This window comes from Suncus etruscus, chromosome 8 (assembly GCF_024139225.1).
Source record: "Suncus etruscus isolate mSunEtr1 chromosome 8, mSunEtr1.pri.cur, whole genome shotgun sequence".
In the NCBI taxonomy this organism is placed as follows: domain Eukaryota; kingdom Metazoa; phylum Chordata; class Mammalia; order Eulipotyphla; family Soricidae; genus Suncus; species Suncus etruscus.
In genome coordinates, this window is record NC_064855.1 from 78,058,562 (window position 1) to 78,086,496 (window position 27,935).

The 27,935-nt window shown below is 32.9% G+C and overlaps 1 protein-coding gene across 1 annotated transcript in view; it reads right to left on the minus strand.

The window, feature by feature from the left end:
• The window catches only part of DIAPH3 (diaphanous related formin 3), a 552,109-nt gene that overhangs the window by 192,961 nt on the left and 331,213 nt on the right, over nucleotides 1-27,935 (minus strand). Inside the window, 2 exon segments of the mRNA XM_049778724.1 lie at nucleotides 7,349-7,513; nucleotides 17,236-17,360. Of these exon segments, the coding sequence (XP_049634681.1) occupies nucleotides 7,349-7,513; nucleotides 17,236-17,360 (290 nt within the window).

The window sequence follows — 27,935 nt, forward strand, 5'->3', positions numbered from 1 at the left end:
CATATAGCCTAAGATTTTTACTACATATATGATCTACAGTTTCTTTATTTAGTCATCTGGTATAGAATCAAGCTTATGTTATATGATGTAGGGAATTTGTAGGGTAGGAGGCACTGAGACAGGGTGGAGGCAAGTGTGCATTTAGGTGAAGAGTGTGGGGGAATGTTAGATTCATGAGACCCTATATGAAAAATATTGTAAGTCATGGTGCCTAAAAATAGATTTTATATATTTAAAAAGACTAGTTAATGAATCACAGGCAGATTTTAGAAATCATTTTGGTGTTAAAGGAATCAACAAATTCATTTTCTGTCATCATATATAATTCTAATGGGAGGCACATAAATGGGAAACAAAGTTTAGGGAGGATTAGACTAAACTTTATGGACCAGAAAATAATAACTGCAGAGTTCAGCATATGTATCTAAACCCGCCCACAAAAAAAAAAAAAAGAACAACAATAAAAGCCTGCCCATATTTTTTGCTTACAATAACAATCTCTTCTAGGGCAGGTATTTTATAACTGACCTTGAATTCACAAATCTAAAAGTGAGGTATGTAGATCCAAGTATGTAGGATCTCAGGATCTACTAATAAAGAAGAAGATCTACATTCTTTCTCCATACTTTAAAATATTGTTGTTCTCAGGGAAAAAAAAGAAGCTATACAACCAAATGTACAACTTCTTTAATGTTAAGCACATGAACTCTATCTGGAAATAAATGAAATTGTAAATGTAGAAATTCTATATTTGAGTGAAATCTATTTGAAATAGGCATGGGTCAATCTGTAATAAGTATAATATATAAACAGTTTTCAAACATGCCATCTCTAAGTGGACAAACAAATGGATCTAAAAGTTTACTCTCAGAAATATTTTTCTAACATGAAAGGTTAAGCAAAATAAATGCAGCAGCTAAAATGTGCTTAAGGACTTAATATTGTTTTTATTTCACTGCTAATAATTCTGGCAGAAAATGGCAAAAGAACTTTCAATGATTAAAAAAGGGGATGTAGCATTGGAATATGAAATGTAAGTGTTGGGGCCAGAGCAATAGCACAGCAGTAGGGTGTTTGCCTTGCAAGTGGACGACCTGGGACAGACCCAGGTTCAATTCAAGCATTCCATATGGTCCCCTGAGCCTGACAGGAACAATTTCTGAGCGCAGAGCCAGGAGTAACCCTTGAGCACTGCCAGGTGTGGCCCCAAAACAAAAGAACACAAACAAAAAAGGAAATGTAAGCGTTAAATAAACCAGGTCTCAGTGAGTAAAAGCAGTTTGAGCAACATTGTCTAGTAAGTCTGATAATAGAAAATGGGATTTGGATCTATGTTATGATTTGAAGCCACAGTGACTAAAGACAGACATAAAAAATGGGCTTAACGAGAAAGGACAAATATAAATGTACTAAAACTAGTGACTGTAGATTCTTAACAAGAGGAAACAAAAAGACGTAACATGTTCAATCAATAAAGTAACATCATGGCTATTGCTATAAAGAAAAGGTATATTGGTAATGACATATAATAAAGAATCTAGTCACAGGTAAAAAGTAAACAAAGAGTCTTATTATGCAAAGATACACAAGTAAAAGCAAAAACTTATTTGGTGATGCTTGGTGCTTGGTACACCACCTATTAAGAAGCTTGTAGTGCAAAGTCAAATATTTCCACAGAGTACCTTCAACTTGAACTTTATGCTTCACATGAGTCCTTTAAAAAATAAAAATCTATTACAGTAAGGTGCTGACTCTCTACCCTTCACTTTAACCCTTAGCCTGGCTACAGCCTTTACATTAATAGGCCTTTAATTTTAAGAGAACATTTCAAGGTTTGAAACAGAAACAGAACTACCAACATTCCTTTATCATGATATATCAACATAAATGGAAAAGTTATTCTGTCAGAAGAGAAAAATGAAGTATGTCTTGAGCTGATTCCCTCAAGTTATCAAAAACACCTTTCAAATTACTTTTCGACTTTTCTTTCAAACTCTATGTAGCAGTGTACTTGAAAATATTTTTAAAAGCAGCCTTTGAAACTGGGCAGACCTCCAAACACTAGCTCTACACCTTGAAGTACCTCAGCGGAGTTTCACTACTCCCCTGTTACCTCAAATAGTAACAGTCTGTACTTCACCAAAATGTTTTATTCACACTTAAAATTTAATATTAACTTAACATAGATAAAGCAGTTAGAATAGTTATGCCAGAAGCAAGCGGTCCATTAATGAGTTAATTTTTTGTTTTGTCCTGTTGAAGATGGTAATGAAAATAAATTTAGTGTAATTACAATACAAACTTACTCCCTATTATTTGGAAGTTTATCAATAGGTCTAAGTAGTGGTAGTTCCCGTGAGAATACCAACTACAGAGGATTGTTAAAACCATATTCCCAGCTGAAAATTCCCAAATAGAAAAAGGGTGACGTAAATTGCTGTCCCAAATGAATAGTTATTCTGCAAAGGAAGGTACAGATCAAACATTTTATGCCTGCTCTATAGACTTGAATCAGTGGTCTGGAACACAAGTTCTTTAGGTATGTACTCATAAAAGGTGGGGAGATGAGGAAAAACTAAACAGTTATATCTATGCACTTTAGCTTTGAGAACTAGCATTACTGATGAGAGACTATGTAAGCCAATCTAAGGAAAGGGCTTTGAATAAAAGTGATCTAACTTTAGTTGATTAGGCTCAACTATAGAGAAACTATAGAGATAAATTAAACACAAATTAGTTTAATAACTAAGGTTGACATTTTAAAAATTAAGGATTACTAAGCTTAAATTCTATTAAAAATATAGTTCAACTATATATGATATAGAGTCTGGAAGGAGACACCATTAAGTTAGCTCTTAGCTCTGTTACTCGCTAGTTTTATAGTAAAAGGCAAATCACAATCTCACTAACCTTCAGTTATCTGTAAAAACAAAACCACCATTACACATACTATACCTGGTTGTTAACAGGATTAAATGTATTTGGGCTTGAGTGATAGCACAGTTGGTAGGGTGTTTGCCTTGCATATGGTTGAGCTAGAAAGGACCCGGGTTTAATAACCAGCATCCCATATGGTCCCCCCAGCCTTCTAGGAGCTATTTGTGAATGTAGAGCCAGTTGTAAACCCTGAGTGCCACCAAATGTAGCCCTACACCCAAAAAAACAAACAAAAACCATAAAATAAAAAGAAAGTAGGCTGAGGAGGATGCTATTGTTTATATTGGGCCAAAGAGACAGAATGAAGATAGGGTATTTGCCTCGCTTGCAGAAGATGACGGTTCGAATACCTGCATCCCATATGATCGCCAGTGCCTACCAGAGCAATTTCTAAGCATAGAGCCAGGAGTAACCCCTGAGCACTGCCGAGTGTGACCCAAAAACCAAAAACCAAAAAAAAAAAAAAAGAGTATTAAAGTACCTGAGAGTAGACTGGCACTGTGAGTGTGTTACTAATGATGGAAATCTCAACAAATTTACCTACCATGAATAATGCCATGGATAATATGAGATAAAAGTAAAAAAAAAACAAACATCTAATCCCATCAAAAAATAGGGAGAAGAAATGAACAGACACTTTGACAAAGAAGAAATACAAATGGCCAAAAGACGCATGAAAAAGTGCTCCACATCACTAATCATCAGGGAGATGCAAATCAAAACAACGATGAGATACCACCTCACACCCCAGAGAATGGTACACATCACAAAGAATGAGAATAAACAGTGTTGGCGGGGATGTGGAGAGAAAGGAACTCTTATCCACTGCTGGTGGGAATGCCGTCTAGTTCAACCTTTATGGAAAGCGATATGGAGATTCCTCCAAAAACTGGAAATCGAGCTCCCATATGACCCAGCTATACCACTCCTAGGAATATACCCTAGGAACACAAAAATACAATACAAAAACCCCTTCCTTACACCTATATTCATTGCAGCACTATTTACCATAGCAAGACTCTGGAAACAACCAAGAGGCCCTTCAACAGACGAATGGCTAAAGAAACTGTGGTACATATACACAATGGAATATTATGCAGCTGTCAGGAGAGATGAAGTCATGAAATTTTCCTATACATGGATGTACACGGAATCTATTATGCTGAGTGAAATAAGTCAGAGAGAGAGAGAAAAACGCAGAATTGTCTCACTCATCTATGGGTTCTAAGAAAAATGAAAAACTTTCTTGCAATAATAATTTTCAGACACAAAAGAGAAAAGAACTGGAAGTTCCAGCTCACCTCAGGAAGCTCACCACAAAGAGTGATGAGTTTAGTTAGAGAAATAACTACATTTTGAAATGTCCTAATAATGAGAATGTATGAGGGAAATGGAGAGCCTGTTTAGAGTACAGGCGGGGGTCAGGTGGGGAGGAGGGAGACTTGGGGCATTGGTAATGGGAATGTTGCACTGGTGATGGGTGGTGTTCTTTACATGACTGAAACCCAAACACAATCATGTATGTAATCAAGGTGTTTAAATAAAAAAAATGTATTAACTAAAAAAAAAGTAAAAAAAAAAAAAAGGTAAACACACACCTTACTTAAATAAAGTGTGAGCAAAGATCAGAAAAGTAAGTTTAATAATTTACTCAAGTAAATACAGAGGAAAATTTGTAGATATAGGTAATAGCAAGTTACCTGAATTTGAGAGAAAAGATTCACAGGAAATTGCCATTGTAGGAGAAAGGTTTAGAATAAGGACAGTTGTTTCAAGATCTAGAAATATGAAATAAATTGCCACCATATACTATGATTTTATCATTTATGGAATATACAATATAAATATTTAACAATATTTTAACTATTTTTATCCATTGAATAATTACAGTGTTCCAGAAGAGATCTTCAATTCACTAATAGTTCATCTGTTAATAAAATCTAAATATTTACTAGGTGAAATTAAGTTGACTAATTAGTTAAATAAGAGATCAGCAAATACATTATCATTATCAATAGTTTCTGACAATACTGGTACTATGATCTTCTAAAATATTATTTAATCTTGAAAATAATATAGCTATATGTACCAAATTCAAGAAAAGCAAAATGTGTGTGCAGAATTCACAAATTTGACATAGCCACTTTTAGTGTTATAATTTCAATAAGTATTTGAGTATGTAGGACATGTGTGTGAAAGAGAGAAAAGAGGATGAAAGAGAAAGTGCACCTACTTCTAAACGCATATGAAATTAAACACTGTGGCTATTATCCTTTCTTTGAAAAAATCTCTAGTCTAACACCCTTTCCTTTGCCTTTGCTAAAATGGACTGCTACCTAACAAGATTGGAGGCCACAGAAAATCCAGAAAGGCACAAAATCTGTAGGAAGACTGTAGTTTTGTGTTTGAAGACTGTGCTTGAAATCAAGGTGTAGATGTTTTTCAAGATTGTGATGGTATAATGCCAAATATTTGAAAAGATGGCTGGAGCCTAAGAATTCTTAATTTAAAATAGGTATGATTTCACAAATCCATTGTATATGTTCAAGTATATAAATTATGTATACAATGCTATCAATTTTGGTCTTTTGCTGAAGAAATTCACAGAAATGGGGAAAAGAATGACGAAGTTGCTATATTTGCAGTTATGTTTTATTTCGCAGTGAAAGGGTACTGATTAAAACCATAGTTTTCTTTTCCTAATGGGAGTATTCTTAATAGTGCAATAATGTATGACAACACAAGGGAGTAACACTAGTCAGAGGTTAGTCAGAGGTGCTCTCCCGAGCTTTGTTGCCAAGAGAAGATTTGGGGATGTTGATCAGATAGGCTCAGTACTCCCTAATCTGACCTTATACCTGAGCACTTTTCAGCATTCTCCATCTATACGACAGAGAATATAGCTTACGGTCACCAATGTCATGAATTGTATTTTCAGCATAAACTCTATATCTGACAAAGGTCCAGGTACATGTAGCTTGTAGTATCCATATAATTTGGAATAAATATATCATATCATTTTGAATAAAAGACAGAGTATAGCAAAGGTTTCAAAAATCATCTTCCAAGAACCAGAAAATTTACTGGAACCTTAGAAAGGGCAAGCTTTAGATACCTCAAACCACTTGAATTAGCTGTTTACTGTATAGTAATATATTAAGCAAAATTTCTGTGACAGTTATGATAAAACCTATATGATATTTCATTTAATGTTTAAATATGTTAAAGTGTTTAAATATGTTGAAAAGAAATTAATGTTTCCTCTCAAAATATATATTAAATATCAAAAGGATAAACAGTGTTCATAGTTATATGATTAGTGTGAATTTTAAACCTAAATCTCTTACATTGGAAACATTACTATTTCAACAAAACATGTTAATACAACATTACAAAACTTATTATGTTGTACAACAACACAACACATGTTGGGTCTGTAATATCTGTACAAATTCATTTATAATAATGAAGAAATTGAATCACTATGCATTTATGGGGAAATTTATGAGGGCTGTGAGAAAATATTTATTATATACTTGTCTACCTTTACAATATTTATTTTTTTAATAAAATCTATCTGGTTAGGGCCAAATAATTGTAACTAGTCCAAGGAATTAAGCAATAAAATATCCCTTAGATTTAAAAGAGCTGGCACTTTAAATTCAGTCTTATTTTTCTTTATACTTTAAAACTTTTTTAATCCCCACATACATTTGCTGAAATAGAGAAATGACTTACCCACCTATTAAGAATAATGTAATTTTTCCTGGTAGAAATATATCACCAGTTTCCCTAGGGAGGCAACAATGCTTTCTCACTTTTAATATGTGTGTGTATTTTTTTTTCACATCTAATCAGCTAATACTTTTCAAAAGATCTTTTTAATGCCTAAATGAAAGGATTCCACATCAAAGACCTGACCTCCCTATTAAAGTATCTAAAGAAAACCCTAGGAATATAAAATGCATTCAAAGGCAAATCACAGGTAGCTTATTGTACAATGCATTAAGAAAAGAAAAGGGAGAAAAAAGCTTCATAAGAGCTGCACAGAATTTGGTAAAATTATACCACAAAAATACAAATTGATCTTAAGTATAAAGAAACAAATTCCTAGCCAAAAACTTATTACAAAAATGCTCTGTAATCAGCCAGGAGGGGAGTCTCTATGAAAACTTCAGAATATGTCACTTTTTCAATCAAAATTTCTGATTACAGCTTAACGTTGGGTAGGGCAAAAAGAGAACAAACCATACATTTTTCAATAGATTTAAAATCTAGAAATTTTAAAGCTAACTTTCAAAATCAGAAAAGGAACACTGAAAAGATTTTAATGAGATCATAAAATAAAAGTAATCATAGATGATTGACAAAAATGCTTTTTAAAAGACAAATGAAAAAAATTTTAACATACCATGAATGTGGTTCGGAAGTTATTCAAGTCGGTAAAAAACTCTTCCACAGATACTTTCTTCACATCAATGGCATAATATCCCATTGCACTCTGGTATAACTTCTCCATGTTTTCGTGCAACTTAAAAAGTTTTTCATACTGTTCTTTTGCAGTGATAACAAAGCTGTATACATCATAGTTAAGGCATTCTCATAGTATTGTTCTGCAATACTGGAGACTAGACACATGGACCCAAACATGCAAGATTCTAAGGCTCAAGAATTCTGAAATTTACAGAGATAATTGATACAGTAAATTCCAAAATTGTTAGGAATATTACAACTCTGAGTAAACAACCTGATCATCTAGTCAGTATTTTTAATTTCTAATTGATTTTACAAAATATCAGAAAAGTTAACTATTAATGATTTGCTTTTATAATTTAATTCAGACATTTTAAATTCAATATATCAACATTATTCAGATAATACAGTATGATTCCAGATTAGAGTCCAGCAGGTGCAATTAAGTAATTGCAAAAGATGTTTACAACAAAGGCACAGAGTATTTCACTGGACAAAGATAGGCACTAAATTTTATTTGATAAACTGAAGCTCATTTGCATATCTATACTTGGTGTACTTGTGGGAGAACCATTATCATCTCTTTATGCTACAATTTTCTCACCAGTAAAGTAAGAATATTATCAAATCACAGGCCTTTTCAAATAAGCAAATAATGCAAATTTCTTAGAAAAATCATGCCAGTACTACCTTAAATACTTGTTATCTTTATTCACTCATTCAGTTCTTTTTAAAATTCTAAACAAAGCAATCTGTAATAAAATGTTAGGAATTGCAGAAAACCTTAAGTTGTACATGCAAATTTAAGTCTTAATTTTTTTGAAAAAGCAGGACATATATTCTATGCATTACAGAACTTAAAACTATGTTCACACCCAGGCATGATCTTTTTTACATTCATTTATAACAGATCAATGCACTGAGAATAAAATAAAACATAAATGGGGTGTCAGGGTAAGAAATATTTTCTAAACAAAATTTTCTTGTAGTATGACAAGTTGCTAATAAAATGCAGTAAGATTAAATATATCAAACAGATTCCTTACAATTATTTTAAGCATTAGTCACAATTGTCTATTACTACTTTAAGTCGGGACATTTAAAGAAATGGTAAATACAGAATTTAACTAACTAAAGTCATTTTTATTGTCACTAAGCAAAATGACACATACACATTAGTACATTTTAAAAGCCAGTAAATAAAAAAAATAGACTTAGATAGGATTGAAGGGGGAAAATGGAAGGTGGAACAGAAGGAAGGAAAAAAGGAGAAAGAAAAGAAAAAAGAAAAGAAAGAGAAAGGAAGAAGGAAGGAAGGAAGGAAGGAAGGAAGGAAGGAAGGAAGGAAGGAAGGAAGGAAGGAAGGAAGGAAGGAAGGAAGGAAGGAAGGAAGGAAGGAAGGAAGGAAGGAAGGAAGGAAGGAAGGAAGGAAGGAAGGAAGGAAGGAAGGAAGGAAGGAAGGAAGGAAGGAAGGAAGGAAGGAAGGAAGGAAGGAAGGAAGGAAGGAAGGAAGGAAGGAAGGAAGGAAGGAAGGAAGGAAGGAAGGAAGGAAGGAAGGAAGGAAGGAAGGAAGGAAGGAAGGAAGGAAGGAAGGAAGGAAGGAAGGAAGGGAGAGAGGGAGAGAGGGAAGGAGGGAGGGAGGGAGGGAGGGAAAAGGAAGGAAGGAAGGAAGGAAGGAAGGAAGGAAGGAAGGAAGGAAGGAAAGGAGGGAGGGAGGGAGGGAGGGAGGGAGGGAGGGAGGGAGGAAAGGAGAGAGAGAAAGAAAGAAAAAGCAAAAGAAAGAAAACTCACCTTTATCCATGTTATTAATCCACTAGATAGTCTATTTCTAATCTTTGCTATGGGTAGGGTTTGTTTTCTGTACTATGCTATAAGTATGTATATAATGTATATATAATATTTCAGAAGATAGAATAAATTAATAGGGACACTTGATTCCAATACTAGGGCTGATCTGTTTTAATTAGCTATAAAAATCTTTTATCTCTATTTCATTATTCAGATAATCCAAATAGTAAAATTCCTCCTTACACTTTTTAGAATCTAGATAATAATGTCAGTAGTTGATTCATTTGTATGTGATATGATCTCTTAATTCTTGGATAAATAACAAAGGTTTTGTATAATTAGCCAAGTCATAAAATTATAAGAAAATATTACATTATAGTCACATGTGATAGGTTGCTATAAACTGTCTTGTGAATTATCCATATTCATTAAATGTGATGTTTAATTTGCATAAGTTTATATAAATATAAATCACATTCGAAATGCATTCAAAACTATCACTAAATGGAATGTATTGTGATTCATCAGTAACATGATATAATCAACACCAGTTAACTATAGTTTAGAAATAAAGGTTTAACTATTGAATCTATAGAACCTAGCATAAAATTCATGTTCTCCAGAGACCCACGTTAATATAGACAATTTGCAATATCCTTAGGCTTGTCTAAAAGAACCTCATTTTTGCCTTGCCTCTCTAAACCTATACTTTTCTAATCTCTAGGGGTGATTTCCATAGTAGGTGTAACTGACAACCAGAAAGTAAATAAATATTTGACAAGTTTCAGTTTATTTCACTTAATATATATCAATTAATTCTTACAAAATACAATCTTAAAATAGTTACTATCTACTGATCAAAATAGTCATCTTTGGTCAACACAATTATTTAATCACGAACAGGTTGATTTAATATTCTGATATACTGATTACCTATAATATGCCAACTTTATTTCATTCTTAAACTGGGTGGAAAGGGTCTTCTCAAAGTGATTTAAAAATAGAACTTAAACTCATACAAGTAAATATAAATATGCAAAATAACAAAATTTTGAGTGTAAAGAGCTAATACAGTTCCTGAAAAGTTATTTTTGGAATAACAAATCATATTCTATTGATATATGTTTCTAATTTTATGATTCTATTTTATTTTTTGGCTGCTATTTTTGTAAGGGGTTGATTTAATATCAGCACTTAAATATTAAAACTATTTTAATATTTGGATTCTATTTTATTTTTTGGCTGCTATTTTTGTAAGGGGTTGATTTAATATCAGCACTTAAATATTAAAACTATTTTAATATTTGGAAAAATTGGTGTGTACAATGCAATTTCTTAAGTTAAAATAAAGTTTTGTTCCCTAAGAACATTTCTAATTTTTGTATGTATGTAAGAATTAAAAATTAATAAATTGCCAGTCATCTTCCTGGACATAAGTTAATAGCAGCAAAATATTCTAAGATATTTTATTAGAATAGATTTATAAAATCTAACAGCCAAAAATATGGAAATCAAATCATCATGCACTAACAGGAAAATACTGGACTAAAAATTGTTAGGGGCTGGAGAGATATACAGTAGACAGGGTGCTTGCCTTGCATCCAATATGGTTTTCCAAGCCAGGAGTAAGCACTGAACACTGACAGATGTGGCTTAAAAAAAAAAAAACAAACCCAAAAAACAAAATAAGTAAAAATTAAAAAAGAATCATCAATATTACTCTCATCATCAGCATAATCACCCATAAGAAAAACAACTCTATATTAACTCTATATAAAGAGTAATTATATTTTGATATTTTTTTCCTTGCATAGGATTTCTTGCATTTGAAGAGTTTTGTAGAGTGAAGAAACTTGGTGACTGGAGGAAATTTTTAAAGTCATATAATTTAAAATAAAATATTTATCTATAGATAATAACTGCTTGGTTTTTTATAAAAAATTTCTTTTATAAAAATCCACCATTACTGTATTTTAAAAATTGTGAGGCCGAAGAGATGGCATGGAGATAAGGCATATTTGTCTTGCATGCAGAAGGATGATGGTTCGAATCCCCGCATCCTATATGCCCCCGAGCCTGCCAGGAGTGATTTCTGAGAAAAGAGCAGGAGTAACCCCTGAGCGCTGCCGAATTTGACCCAGAAACCAACAACAACAACAAAAAAAATTGTATTTTCTATATGGAGTCTAAGCCAAATTAGCAAGAAATTCCACATAAATTATTGTATTCTTCCAATCTGAGTGATAAATGATGATCAAATCTGTGTTTACTTACAAAATAAATGAAAGAAGTTAATGATAGCTATTAAGTAGCAATACTAAAATCTTTAATCCATTTCCAGATCAGCTAGTAGTAATCTTATTCTTGGACTATTTCAAGTCTATATTTATCCTTATGTACTATTGTTATATTTATAATTTATAAATTTATAATTGATCCTTATGTACTATTGTTATTACTGCACTTTGCCCCACTGAGTATGTCTACTATTACTATTACATCAATTTTCTAGGCCAGTTTCAAACAGACCTATATGTATAATACCTTTTCCCGCCTTATGTGCAAACAACTTTTATTTGAAAAATAGATGTAAACAAGATCGAAATGGTAGAACTATTAATTTTCATTCATAAACCAAGATATAAAACTCCTTTGTTGTTATTGTTGCTGTTGTTGTTGTTGTTTTGTTTTGGAGCTATGATTGGCAATGCTCAGTGCTTTACTCCTGGCATTGCACTCAGGAATCACTCCTGGCTTGGAAAAAATATTGGATGCTCAGGGTTGACTCATTGGTCTGAAGTGAAGAATCACTTTTAGCTGTGGATCAAATCTGGATTGGACATATTAAAGCAAGCACCTAATCCACTGTATTATCTGTCTGGTCTTTCATGTGTAAGACTTTTTTACAACTCCTGACAAAAGTCCTCAGGAAGTCAGCCAGCTCCCCAGTAAAATACTCAAGAAGCCTCACTCAAGCAGCCTGTACCTCCAGAAACTAGAGAAAAACAGTATCAAATAAAACAGCAACTTTAAAAGAAACTTAAAGCTGATTTTAGAATGTGGTCGCATATAATTTTAAAAACAAATGCATTATATGATAGTAAAAAGTATGAAAAATAATCTGAGATCTAGAGTGAGTAGACTATTTGCAATGAGTAGTTAAAAAATTTCAGGATAGAAAAAAAGGGAAAATTTCAGAATAAGAAGGTTAACATTTCATGTTCCTTTCTTGTATTTTCCTTTCCTAAGTTAAGTTTAGTTAAATTAATATGTATTACGTTATTTTACTCAAGGGGTCAGAAAGATAGCACAGCGGTAGAGCATTTGCTTTGCAAGCGGCCAATCCAGGACCAATGGTGGTTGGAATCCTGGCATCCCATATGGTACTCTGTGCCTGCCAGGAGCAATTTCTGAGCAGAGTCAGGAATAACCCCTAGGCGCTGCTGGGTGTGGCCGCAAACCAAAGTAAACAAACAAACAAAAAATAACAAAAAATAAGCAGAAAACAAAACAAAAACTGAACGACATTAAAAATGGAGCCAGAGCGATGGCACAGAGGTAGAGGTACAGCATTTGTTAGCAGTTGACCCAGGAGGGACCGTGGTTCTATACTCCAGAATCCCAATATGGTCTCCCAAGCCAGGAGCGATTTCTGAGCGCATAGACAGGAGTAACCCCTGAGCATCACCAGGTGTGGCCCAAAAATCAAAAAACAAAACAAATCAACAAAAAACAGTTATTTACTCAAATAATTATGTGCTCTATAAAGAGAAAGTAATATAGATCTAAGTCTTAAATAAATGAGGTCTAAGTCTTCCCAATAAATATATTAAAATATATTAATATATAAATATACTTATATATGATATATAAATAATTTTATATAAATATATAAAAATAAAGACGTAAGTAAGATCTAAGTTTTCCCAATGAATTAGAAATTCATTGGGACTGTTCCACATAGATGTAGATTTTTCAGAAATACTAATAGTAATATAGAGTGGAACTATAGAAGAAAAAATATACCAAAGTTGCAAGAATTTTATGACTTTAACAAAGAAGAGTCAACACACTTGTCAGATAAGTTGTGATAAATACAGAAGTACATAAATGTCTAACATATTTTTCTCTAAGAGATTTAGGAGAGGGTATAGTGAGAGAAGAAAATAGTAAGACAAATGCATGAGCAAAGAAGAATTTCAAGGACACTTCCTAGGATCTATTTATTATTTCCTGTAAAAAAAAAATACTGCAGATTTTAAAGGTCAAAAAAAAAAAAGGAACAAACCCTGCATGACTAAAATCTTGGTATTTCTCTAATTTTATCACTGTTTAACATATCACAATAATAACTAACATGCAAAAATTTTAAGGCGTTAAGGATCAAACTAAGTTTCATACATGGAATACTGCCATTGAGGGGTTTCTCTGGTCCTGCATATTATTACTATTACAAACAGTACATCAAATGCAGTCTTCACATTTTTTTTTCTCAAACAAGTAATTAGTTAAGTGATTACTACAGTTTCACTATTAGCTAGACCTAGCAAGTAGAAACATAACAATTACTTAAGTATCATATGATTATATGAAAATATTGGGTGAATTTTTATAGGACATATTCAATGCTTAATTCTAAGTAAGAAATGAACATCTATGGAAGAATAAAAAACAATATACTATGTATGAGTGCTAATAGTGAAATTTCATATAACAAAATTGAACAATTTAATTAAAAATAAACCGATTACACTGTTCACTAAATCACATTTAAGTAGATACTTATAAAAATGCACTCATAAGAATATAAGTAATGAACATATTTATTTAGTATTAGTCAATGAACCAAGCCTTTGATATTGCTTCAACTAGTAAGCATGAAAACATAAAATATAAAGTTTGAGTACTAATAACAAACTTCAAATTCATTGTGCATTTTAGTTTTCATATTCTTCTACATTCCAAGACCATTCTACATTCTAAGCTTACAATTTGCCATTTTAATAAGATCCATATAAATGCATCTAATATTCAAAATCTGACTTGTTGTCAGTCCTAATTAAAGTAAACAAAGCTTAGCAATGAATGAATTTAATTACTTTGAAACTAGTATGCCTAACTAAGATGAAAAGCAAACGAGTGCAATCTAATCTCAGCAAAGAATATTTTTGATTATAAGCTTTGTCAATAGCAAAGTGCACCAACTGTTCATATATCTGACTTCCAAGAGATACATGAATGCTAATCAGTTCATTAGAGTCTTCTAGGTTGTGATATTTAGCGACAGGATGTAGTAGCTTTCATGTCCATGGAGTATAATTGTACTCAGAATGAAAAATTGTTTCTAACAAAGCATCATCCTTCCTCTTTCTGATTTCCTGCTGGCTGCATTTTATGAGCTGCATACCTTTCAAGAGACCAATATCATTCAGTTTTCTGACACATATAAATATAAGTATGGTAGATCTTGAGATTGTCTGCTGAGCAGGAGTCTACAATCTTTACTCAGGAATTTGTTAAGTTTTATGTTCCAGAAACCTCAGTTTCACAATTAATATAAACAGCACATTATTCGAAACTGAATGCAAGCAAAACCTTTTTTAATATGCTTCCTATCAGTAGGGATCAGTAATAAGTACTTTGGTGAATAGTACTTAATGATTAAATGAGTGTCATATAAGAATATTTTGACATGATGAAACGATTGAGGGAAAAAAATCTAAGAATAATAGAATGGATAGAAATTTATAAAAACAAATTTCGTTCTAAAGTGAATACTGTGACAAATGAGAAGGTTCTCCAAAAATAGTTTTGATGAATAAATAGACTTGATATTTACTTTTAAAATGACAGCCTTCTCTAGTGTAATGATTAAGGCATCCTGCCTAATAAAGGAAGAAACTAGATGGTTAGGAGAAATATGAAAGGAAACAAACACATTAGCCTGGATTGATTGTTGCTGGAGTGCATTTTTGTGGTATTTCCCAAAAGAGACTATGGAGAAATTTAAAATTGAACTAATTCACAATTATGCTGAAAGCATATGCAATAACTCTATGACAAGACAAATAATTTTGTTATTTGCTAAATCTCAAGGGAGGAGTAACAAAGAGAAAATGCAGTTCTTTAACTTAAAGGATCTCAGTTTAAAATAAAATATTAAAAAATAACACTTTGTAAGAGCTCATAGAGGTGGGCTACACTGTCTTATGAAATTCTCAAGTCCTTATAAAGTTTTTGTTTGTTTGTTTTATTTGGTTTTGGGGCCACATCTGGCAGCGCTCAGGAGTTACTCCTGTATCTTTGCTCAGGAATCACTCTTGGCAGGCTCTGGGAACTATATTGGATCCCAGGTCAGCTAAATGCAAGGCAAATGCCCAACTGCTGTGCTATCTCTCCGTCCTCCCTTATGAAGTTTATTTTTTCCTTATGAAGTTTTAACAATGAATTTACATTAGTGAATTTCAAAATAAAAATTGCTAGTCAATGTTTAATAAAGATGGTATACAAAATAATGAAGCATTAGTTGTAAGAAATTTAAAAATAAATATTTCAATTACTCATTAGAGATTAAATGACAAAGTTAGAGAAACCACATAATAGGATTCAAAAGAAATCTTAAGTAGGGAACAAATTCATGCTATTAGTTATAAGTAGAGAGATTGTGTGCGAGTATATAGATTGTGTATATCTATCTATATGTATGTGTATATATAAGATGCATGTTTGTTTTTGGGGGGGCGGGTAACAACTGACAGTGCTTAGAGGTTACTCCAATAGTTTCTGGACTCTTTGCATTTAAGCATGCCCTGTACCCCTCAAACGTTCTACAGTTCTTCACACACATATTTGCACACACATAGAATATATCTGTGGTTTTTTTTATTTTCATTGTGAAAAATAAAATTTTGATTTTGAAGCTTTACAGTATGTCTCAAGGAACTACTAAGATTTCTAGAATGCAAGCTAGTTCTTAATTTATACTAAAGAAGAATAAACTATGCTGCTCCAAGATGTGTTACAATGGCATGTGGATTATATTTGGACAAAGGCAGTCAAAACTTGTTTAATTGGCTAAAATTATTGTGATGAAAAGTGGTAAAGGTGTTCTTCTAAAAAAGAGCATTTGAGAGAATGTTTTTTATTAAGTTTAAAAATCTTATTTTGGGGGGCCAGAATGGTAGCACAGTGATAGGTAGGGCATTTGCCTTGCAGGTGACTGACCCAGGATGGACCAGGGTTCGAACCCCAGCATCCCTTATGGTCCCCAGAGACAGGAACAATTTCTAAGCATAGAGACAGGAGCAAATTCTGAGTGCCGCCAGATGTGGCCCAAAAACTAAAAATCAAAAATAAACTATTAAAAAATTTATCTTCATGTCATAGCAGACATCTAATAAGCAAAAATTTGTGCTTCTCACCTTCCTCTGATTACCCTCTTCCAGTTTGAAGGTTCATTTCTTAATTGAGAATGGCTTAAAAGTCTCAGATAGATGACATATCCTGGAATTCACTCATTGCTTTTACCTCTTGAAAAAAACTAATTTTTCAATTATCAATAGGCTTTCTATCATTTTATATTGGAGCAGCCAAAGAATCTAGAATTGAAAAATATTCTTTCGTCTACATTGTTAACCTTTAAATTTTAGATGACCGGTCATATCAGTTTACAAGCTCTGTATATAGCTTTGAAAGCATCCAAAAATATAACTAATACCAAAATACTAAAAGCAAATGCCCTTACAGGGAGTTTACATATCCTTTTAATTAACCAGGAACATCAGAAGGAAGAAGACCATATGAGAAGAAAAAGATGAAAGAAAATATTATCAAGTTGACTTAAAAAATAATCTGATATCAGAATAACCCTTATATGAAATATTCATGATAAATAAAAACTTGTAGGTTTCTCTAAAAGAAGACATGGTTAAATCACCCATGATTTGACATGATAGTATTGTTATAGAGAAATACTAAAATTAATAAACAACTATTCTAGATGACTTATGAGTTACAAGTTCAACATCAAAAGGATATGGACATCTTTGTCACAAACTTATCATGCAAGTCCTCGGGAGGGGGAAAGGTTTCCAAATCTTTCTCAAGCTGTTGAAGCTGCCTTCCCATCTGCTTCAAATTCTTTTCCAGCGTTTCTACAGAGACTAAAAGGAAGTATATTGAATGTCTTGAAAGGGCAAAATTATAATATATAAAAGGTAAAATACTCTAGAAACAAAACATTCGTAAAACAAAAAAACATTACAATAACTTAAAAATGAAACTTCTTTTCATAAAAAGAACTTCTTTTTCATATTCAGAAATTTTTAAACCTGGGAACACAAGTTTAATAAGCCTTTAAAACTGAAGTGAAATTTAGAAAAATGACACTGAACAAATCACATTTATGAAATAAGATTATTTTGACATAAGAGTTCATGACCTATACTAAAACTACAAAAATTGATAAAATCAGAAAAGGGAAATCAGAAAAGAGAAAGAGCCATGTTCTTTTTAATTAAACATATTTCAATAATCATGAGTTACTGATAGGAAACAATACATATGTGAGTGAAAGTGGAATCCAGTGTTAGAATGAATTGATCTATGATAGTAATTTAAAGGTAGCAGAAGCTGAGTAACATGTAGAAAAAATATATAACTTTTTTTACAGGCAATTGATAACAATCTCCATTTATCTAATAACTGACATTTATCTTCTTTGGCTTAAAGTTGTTCTCACAATGCATACACAAAAAACAAATAGCAAAGCAGGATGCTAAATTACAACTAGAATGTACAAGATGGACAAAAGTAAAGAACAGTTATTTAATGGAGTCAGAGATAGTACAGAGGGTAAGGTGCTTGGCATGTATATAAGTATACAGAGTTTGAACCCTAACACCACACATGTATGGATCTCCAAGCACCACCATGAATGATTTCTGAGTAAAGAGCCAAAAGCAAGCTCTGAGCACTTCCTGGTACTGCCCACCCACTCAAAAGATATTGTTTATTCTTTTGGCATATTCACCTGTAAAGATTATCAGGAAAAATGCTTTAAACCATATAAAACCACATAAAACTATATAAAAACTAAACCAAAGTTTTGAAGTTTACTTTATGTTCAGATAAAATTTAAAATACAAGCATTTTGTCTGCTTCATTATCAAAACCAAAAAAAAAATAAGGTTAAAAGATATACATATATATTATATTATGTACTATAATATATAATAATTCCAGGCATGCTCTAATTCTAGCTTTCATGTTAATGCTGTGGGATGTGTACAAACCCAAAATTTACATTTAAGTATTGGAAAAACCCTTGAAAGCAATATAATATCCAGTCAAATAGGGTTAAATGTCTATAAAATCTATCTGGCTGAAACCTTGGTTCAAAAGAATTGGATCAACAGAAATTAGAAAAGACAACATATAAACACATAAAACTTGGAATTTAGACTACAGGAACATCCCCCAAAAACCTCATTATTAACATATTATCTGGTTAAATGATACCATTTTGTTGAAAATAATTACCATATTTATACAATGTTTGGTCAGTTTATTGATTTAGTTCTTCAGAGGTACATAGCAGCATTTGTATACTATGAGTTGACCTTGACTTTTGGTTCCCTTTCTGAAGAGATACGGTGAATAGCTTCTCTAATTTTTTTTGCAACATGTTTCCCCACTTTCTATAATCCTTAAAATTAAGAATGTAACTTAGATATTAGAAAAACTAACACCGACCCCCCCAACCCGTCCTCTATCTTGATAGCATTTGGTGTCAATCAAACTCAAATCTCAAACATCTAGACATCTAGTAGTGCACTGCTTGTAGTGGTAATAACATTTCCTAGGTCACACAGTTCGATATTTGTGTCAGTTTATCAATTAGTTGGGCATCTCTTTGATTAGGCCTATAGTGTTTCTTTATTCTGCATATTTCCAAATGTTTCTTGGAACTTCTTTAAAGCTCTTTAACTGCATAACAAGAAGAGATTCCTTTTGCTTTCCTAGTCTATTTGATCTCTCAAGTCTCATTAGCATTTCCTCTAACTTCTCAAGCAACTTTAGAGGGTTCAGCTAGTTTTATCGTTCCTTCTCATTAATGATTCCAAAACACATAAAGTAACCTATTAAGTAAATATTCCTAAGATTTTTTTAAGTAAAACAACTAATATACATGTCAAATAGGTTAAAAAAATCTGTACATAATTATGATAGTTCTAACATGATACCAATGGTGATGTGATATTAACAATTAAGATTCCCTGTTTTATGCATGATACATACTGCCTTTAAGTATTTTCCATTAATTATTTGGGTTGAGGGCCAATCTTGGTGATGCTTCGTGGTGCAGACTTTTTGATTAGGTGCTTGGGGACATATTGGAGAATGGAGAACATATAGTGCAAGGGTTCTCAAGGTCTTCTACAAGTGCTACCACTTGAATCACCTGTCCTATTTTTTTAACCCTCACAAAAATATCATAAAATAGGTTTGCTTGCCAGCATAGGGTGTGGGTAGGCCCCAGACACTCCCAGCCATCTCCCCTCTTCTTCCTCCCAGACCACAAGGGCATGCCTGGGTGCTGGCCCAAGCAGCCAGAGAGGTGGGTGCTTGGGAGGACTCTAAAGGGGATGAGAGGGGAGAGGAAATAAGAAGAAAGGAGGAGAGAGAGGTAGAAAAGAGAGAAAGAGAAAAGACAGGTAGGGAGAGGAGAGAAGAAGGGAAAGGAGAGGGGAGGAGAGAAGATGAAAAAAGGGAGGAAAAGGGAAAGGGGGAGAGGAGGGGAGGGGAGGAAAGGAAAGCGGAGAGATGGGAAGGGAAGGAGAGAGGAAAAGAGAGTAGGGAAAGAGAGTAAAAATGTAAAAAATCATCAGATGGAATATCATTTAATTTTCTGTGAGATTTTAAATCTTAGAATTCATTAAAAGGCCAGTAACTTAAAGATGAAAATAGATATTAAATTCAAAGAAAAGGAAAAAATAAAGACTTATAGACCTATTCATATCATGTACAATGCTGTGGGAATCAGGCTTTAAAGAATAATTGCTAACTTTAAGATTAAGAATTAGATATGCTTGGAAACATACTAAAACATATAAAATAAATATTATAAAAAATAAGCAAATGTGTGGCTACTTTACAGATAGAAATCCTAGTAAACATTATTTATGCTTCAGCAGTAATATCTCATTACATTACTTGGCCATTATAGTTAAGAAGATTTAAAAGTCTAATAGACCAAATTTTCTCTGTCCATTTGTTAAAATAAATTTAAAAGCCCACTTAAAGGGAAGAAGACATGGCCAAAGTTTAGGCTAAAGATATTTATAAAGTTTAGAGTTACTCATATAATGGGTAATGCTAAAATATATTTAAAAGGTATTAAATTCCCTTGTTGTAATTTTCAGCAATTATATTTTCACAGATAGTTTTTTGTACATTCTCTAACAATTTTAGTCACACTATTCATAAGTCTCAAGTTCTTTAAGGTCACTGAGGATATTATTTTATATTCAAAAATCCGTTAGAGAAGCAGTTTTAAATTGCACACTATCAAAGACATGTTAATTTACTGATGTCTCTGCACGTGACCTATGCATGGATTTTATCTCTCATGTTCCATCACATTGCTGGACCAAAAAATTAATCTTTTTTAATTTATTTTTATGATTTTGGGGGAAACATAACCATCATTGAATAGAGTTGACTAGATTATTAAGGCAATTTCAACTTTTGCATGTTTCTCAGCTAATATTCAATCAGATGGAATATCTGTGGGTGACCTCATATGTGACCTGGGAGAACTGAGACATCACATGTCTCTGCCCCAATTCACTGCTCATCTGTAATCTTCACACCTCAGCAGGGAAACAAAAATCTAATAATTATGTTTCTTGTGCTAGAAACCTATCAGATATAACATTTTCTTCTCTTGCAACTCTCAAATCAAAACAATAATGATGTCTCTAGAATTTCATTTGACAAGTAGTTCTCAATTCTTTGCTATCAAAATGTTTGAGTCACCTAGAATTCTTGAGCATCTTTGCATATATGTTCATCAGGATTATTGGTCTATAATTCTCTTTTTCAGTGGTGTCTCTGCTTTGAGTATTTGAGTGATATTAGCTTCATTGGAACTATTTGAGAGTGTTTCTGTTTCTTTAACTTCCTGGAAGAGTCTCAAAATAATTGACAGTAAGTCCTCTTTAAAGGTTTGAAAGATTTCACTTGTGAATTCTTCTGGGCCTGGGTTTTTGTTTTGGGGAAACCCTTTGATTACCATTTTAATTTCCCAATAGAGATAGGTTTGTTCAGGTATTCCATATAATTTTAGTTCACCCTTAGGATGTAATAAGAGTCCAATAATTTTTCCATTTCTCCAGTCTTTTGTTTTGTGGTATAAAGATTCTAAGAGTAATCTGATTACCCTCTTAATTTCAATAGTATCTGTAGACTGCCCCCATTTTCATTTCCGATTTTGTTTATTAAGTTTCTCTTTCTTTGTGAATCTTGCTAATGGTTTATCGATCTTGTTTATTCTTTCAAAGAAACAACTCTTGCCATCATTGATCTTTTGGATTGTTTTGTAGGTTTCTAGTTCATTAATTTCTGTTCAAAGTTTTAGTATTTCCCTCCACCTACTTATTCTTGGTTTCTTTTTTGGTCCTTTTGCAATGTTCTAAGCCCTTCCTTCCTTCCTGGTGAATGTCTGCAAATTTATCAATTTTCCCTTTCTTCCTTCCTGGTGAATGTCTGCAAATGTATCAATTTTCCTCTTAATACTGTGTTTGTTCTTTCCCACAAATTCTAATGTGTTTTCATTTTCATTTGTTTTTAAGAATCTTTTGATTTCCTCATTGATTTCGTCTCTAACCCACTGGTTGTTTAGTAGTGAGCTGTTTAGTTTTTATATATTAAAGTTTATTCTCTATGTCAGTTTGTAATTCACTTCTATTTTCAGTATATCAAGGTCTGAAAAGAGAGTTGATATAATTTATATCGTCTAGATTTTGCAGTTATGTTTTATGGTCTAGCTTGTGGTCTATCTTGGAGAATATCCTAAATACATTAAAGAAGAATGTGTATCCAGCATTCTGGGGATAAAGAGCTAAATATACATAGTCAAGAGTTACTCCTGGCTATGTGCTCTGCTCAGAAATCACTCCTGCCTTGGGGGACCATATGGGATGGTGGGGGATTGAACCATGGGTCCATCCTATGCTGGTGCTTGCAAGGTAGACATCTTACCTTTAGCACCACCTCTCTGGCTCCTCATATTTTTTTTAACAACTTTAACATCTACTCTCTAAATTCCTAATCAGAGAGGTTATGTAGGTGGCTGGTGTTAGTTAGGATTTTAGTACAAGCATCTTCAGCCACAGTTGTAAATAATTCCTCATGCCACAATCCTGGTGGTAAAGATAATCAGGTCTGAAACTGATGTGATAAATGTCCTGTGTGCTGCCTTTTCAACCCCAGAAATGTTCACCTCACAAATATATAACTAATAATTAATAATTAATAAACCAAGAAAGACGCAAGGAAGAAAAGCATGGAATCGGGTGGCTTCTAAGCCTCATGGTCTCCCAGTCTGCCAAACCAAAACCTCTTCACTCTCCAGCTCAAATCCATCCAGGAGTTGAGTGAGAGACAAAACTACCTTTCAAGCTCTTCCAGTCTAGGTGGACTTTTAAATGTAATATGGATTAGTGAAAAGGAAAGAGGAAGCTAGGGAACACCTTTGTTTCTGGTAAAAACAGAGCATTCCACAAAAAGTTGTGGTGGTTTTCTGCATTATTTTCCCATTTTAACCTTTGCATGTGTGGTGTTGTTTTTGTGTTGTGTTGGGGTTTCTTGACTAAAAGAAATGTGCAGACTTGGAGCAGAGCTTTATTCAGTCCAAAATATGGTGCTTTTTTAGCCTAAACTCGGCCCATAGTCCACAACCACTCCCACTGGACTCACACACCTCAGTGCAATTCCAAATGTTACATTATTTGCCAGTATACCTCCTACAGCCCACAGTCTCTCCTACTAGATATACACACTCAGTTCATTTCAAAGTGGCACTTTTTTAGTCAAAACTCTGCCAACAGCTTGTTGTGGTTTCTACTGTGCTGACACACCTTAGTTCAATTCAAGCTGGTACTTTTCAGTTCACATTCTTCCCACAGCTGCTCCTGATGCTGTTGGTCAGCAGTACTTTTTTTTTCCCCTTCTACCTATACTCTAGGCTGGGCTCAACTCAACTAGAATTCCTATCTCTTCCCTGTCCTTTGATCTTCTGTTATTTTTCTCTGATGTGTACTCCATATCAAATGTTGACCTTTCCAGCATTAAAGGTATTCTTTAACTGCTTAAAACTTGCCAGTACTTGACAAACTCTGGAGTCATATACAACCTGGCTTGGTTTTACTTCATAAACAATACTTCTCCACAAATGACCTGTCTTTATTGCTTCCCCAACCCATTTCTCTTTAGCCATTCATACCTAATGCTAGAAATAATCTGTGTACTTGCTTTCCCTCTCTGAAAAAGTATTTCTTTTTCTTGCTATAAAAATCTCAAATGATCTCAAACCCATCATACCAGGAAATTATCTCAATATTTGCAATCACTATATTTTATTATTTTTGTCTGTTAAATTGCCTTCCGTTAGCAACTAACTGGAAACTCCTTAAGGTACTATATTTTCAATCTTTTTATTTTCAAATACCTAATGAGTACATACACAAACATGTTTGCTGGGAGAAATATATTTTAAATTTAACTTTAACCTTCCATCTTTTTATTTTCATATACCTAAAAAGCAGATACACATATTTGCTGAATGAAATATATTTGGGGTTTAACTTTAACCTTTCTGATATAAAAGTGAGGAATTAAGGGGGAATTGCAGTATATTATATATCTGACATCTCAAAAAAAAACATCTAAGCTAGGTTTCTCACCGAGTGCTTTCAATTTAATTTATACACTAGGGATGCTAAAGCAGCATCACATAAAAGTAAAAATACCAAATATAAATATTTGTTTAAAGCCACCATGAATATAGGTTTTCTGTAATACAATGCTCTTTATCATTTTCTATGTTAAGATTTCAAATATAGAATTGAAAATTACATAATAAGTATATCTCTGAAGTAATTAGTTCTCAGATATTGGAGAGATAGAATGGTGGTAGGAAATTTGCCTTGCTCCTGACTGACCTGGATAAAATTCCCAGCACCCCATATAACTGTCAGAGAGCCCCATAAGGAGTGATTTCTGAGCACCATTAAGTGTGAAACCAAGAAAGAAAACAAAACCAAAACAATATCAAGCAACAATTGTATATTTCAGAAATGTTGGTTATGTTATTTACATAATAAGGTAAATGTCATTTTACTTTTCATGGAAATTGATTTCTTTAAAAAATATGCTTAAACAGCGGCCTCAGATAGTACAGAGGTTGTACAGAGAGTAGGGGTATCTATCTGCATTTCATATGGCCAAGCTAGGTTTGATCCCTGGAATCCCATATGGTCCCTCAAACCTATGAGGAGTAACTAAGTTCAGAGACAGAAGTAACCCCTAAATATTGCTGGGTGAGGCCCAAAAACAAAAATACAAAAGACAAAACAAAACAAAACAAGTATACTTAGACAATACTTATAAAGCAATATAAACATTCAAGCTAAATTAACCTATCTAGGTGCATAGACACAAATTTTGTGTGAAGGACAATAGTAACAATAAGCCCTTTAGGCCTTCAACAAAATTATTTCTATCAGACATCTGAAATAAGAAAGATATTTTTAAAGCCATAAGAATATTTTGTGAATGTAGGCTAAATAGGGTGAATGGATGTGAACAAAAACTCAATAAAACTAAAAATAAGATGATATAACAAAATCTTAAGTTCTAGGCTACTGTAAATTTCAACATAGTGAAAAAGTAAAATTTTGAAGCAAGTTGATTTTAAAGAATGCAAATTCTAAGTAAACTGTGACTTCATTCTTATCAGGCCAAGGTGAGCTAAAAGCAATATAGAGAATTGAATGGGCAGTCATCTGTGTTTGCCTCCCACTGCTCAGCTTTTATTTCTTCTTGATGGAACCTCATATATTAATAATTTAAATTACCTAATTAGTTTACTATACTATGTGCAATGATCCTTTTTTTCCTTTTATTGTCACAATGCAAAACAAGTGTTTATATTGCAATAGTCTGTGAAAAGGGAAGGAAGAAGACAGTAGAGGAAGACAAAATACATCCTATTAATGGCTCAAGTGCATTCTGTCTATTTCCTCTACTCTGGGGCAGGGAACTAGCCTTGATCTTTCCAAACTTGAAGATTGTAAAGGCAAATAGCTTTATAGAAAAAAGAAAAGTTTTAATAAAAGACAATTTTATTTAAAAAGTACTATAAAAGGCATATTTACTATATGAAGTGAAAATTCATTTCCACAAATATAGTGGTAAAGAATATGGTAAATGATAAATAAAAGTGATTCATAGAGATATTTCTAACCTTAAAGACAGAGGTTTTAAATATCTGGATAAGGAAGGGAGATGTCATTGATTTTGAACATGGCCCAAATAAAAATATTTATTAGTAATATTAATTAAAAAGCCTAATGGTCTTATTGGATATCACGTACCTGGAAACTTCCAATTGTTTACTGTCGGTCCAAAAAAAAAAGTCCCATTGTTTAGGCCTGATTATATATTTTTCCTAAATTTCAATTACCTATTGGGCATCTTCTCTTAGGTCCAAATGTAAGATTTTTAAACTGGAACTTATCCTGCCCCCTAAGCTGATGCTAAGTTTCAGTAAATCATAATTGCCAATACTTCCTCTCATAGCATACACATCTGGAGGAAATCCTATTGGCTTTCCATGCATATATATTCATTGTCTAAGTACTGCTCAAGTCTCAAACTTCTGATTTATGGTAGCATTATTTTTCTTTCCAGCTCATATTTTTGTATGCAATTGCTGTCATTGCTTCTAAACTTGTTTCTCTACATATTTTTATACAACATGAAAGCCAAATCCATTGAAAATGCAAGACAAATGCCATTCTTAGATCAACACCCTTCCCAGGTTTCCATTCTCTGGTAAAGGAGGGATAATCACAAGACACTAAAGAGAACAATGAGTGGTTCCATCTTCAGACCTCCCAACTGGAACCAGTGGTGAACCAGCTTAAGACCTCTGGATCCTGTGGTATCAGAAAATAAATAGCTATTGTTTGAAGTTACCTCACTGGTACCTCACTGTGACAACTCTAGGAAACTAACTTCTACCAACTGTAGATTGTGCAAGCTTCATAAAGATCTGAGTTCCTGAAAAGCAATAGGCAATTCTAGCTGCAACATTTGATCAATTCTATACATCAATACCCAATCAGATATATCGAATTTGATGAACAATAAGAGTCAGAAGTCTGTTAGAAATGAGCTTGATTCATCTTCTGCTCACGTTTCTTTACAGTCAACAATTTAATATGCTAAGCAACCCTAACAAATGCTTTCTTTATGAATTTTTTTCTCTACCTTCTGTGGAATTTCCTACTTAATGATGCAAAACTCAGATGTAGTAAATATTGTTTCAGAACAAGCGGATTAAGAGAGCTCCAAAGACCTTGGTTGTCCCTGTTGATCCTATCCTGTGACTTGATGTTAGTTGTTACTCTCAGGTGACACTGATAGAACTGTTTAAGTAGCTGTTTCAAATCTGTAGCTGGTCAAAAATCTGCAAACACTGTAAACTGTTAGTTTCTTGAAAAGATTAATGCTGTATTGATGCCACTTTCAGTCTGCTAACCTCCAAAAAGATATAAAGGTCTTCCTGATGTGGTTTTCTTCTTCATCATCATTTATCAGCCCAGGCAGTAGCAGATTCAGGAAAGGTTCTTAGCACAGTATCTAAAAAACCAATCTTCAGCTGCAAGTAGTTGTTCCATACCCAGAGTTCTTCAATGTCAGTCTACAGAATCCTAAGTCCTTTCAGGGATTTTTGTCATGCTCTTCCTATAACTCATTCTGCTGCTCCCCCAGTTTATATTTGCAATATAAAAATGCTGCAGCACAAACACATTTTTAATTTAAACTTCTGGTGGCCACTTTATAAAATCACCAACAACAAAATGGCATGTTTTAAATAAACTGTTGCTCATCAGATAAGATAAACTTGTATCTTCTTCCAGCTGATCATATATACTGTGCACTAAAGGATTCATAATTCCACATTATCTTATACATATGTAGTTGTACTTTGTCAATGTTTTTAAAGGTTCAATTGTTAAAAAGTAAAGTTTCATATATATAGCATATCTGTAATTATATGGAAGGCAAAAGATGAAATGGATTTTAAAATATTACCTTTAATTAGATTGATCTTGTGATATATTAAAATCAATTTACAATTCCTAAGTATATTAGTATTTACAATGAACTAAATTAGATCTTCAAGATATCTCTACACAGAAATTAAAGACTAGATTTCCAGACATGGCTTGTTATGCTACCTTCCATTGGCAGGACCAGATGTACACAATTAGGTGACACCAATTTTATTTCAGAGAGTAGTGGTGGTGAGGTAATTTTTAAGGATTAAGACTTAAGGTCTCATATATATATATATATATATATATATATATATATATATATATATATATATATATATATATATATATATATATATATATATATATATATATATATGCATTAACTCC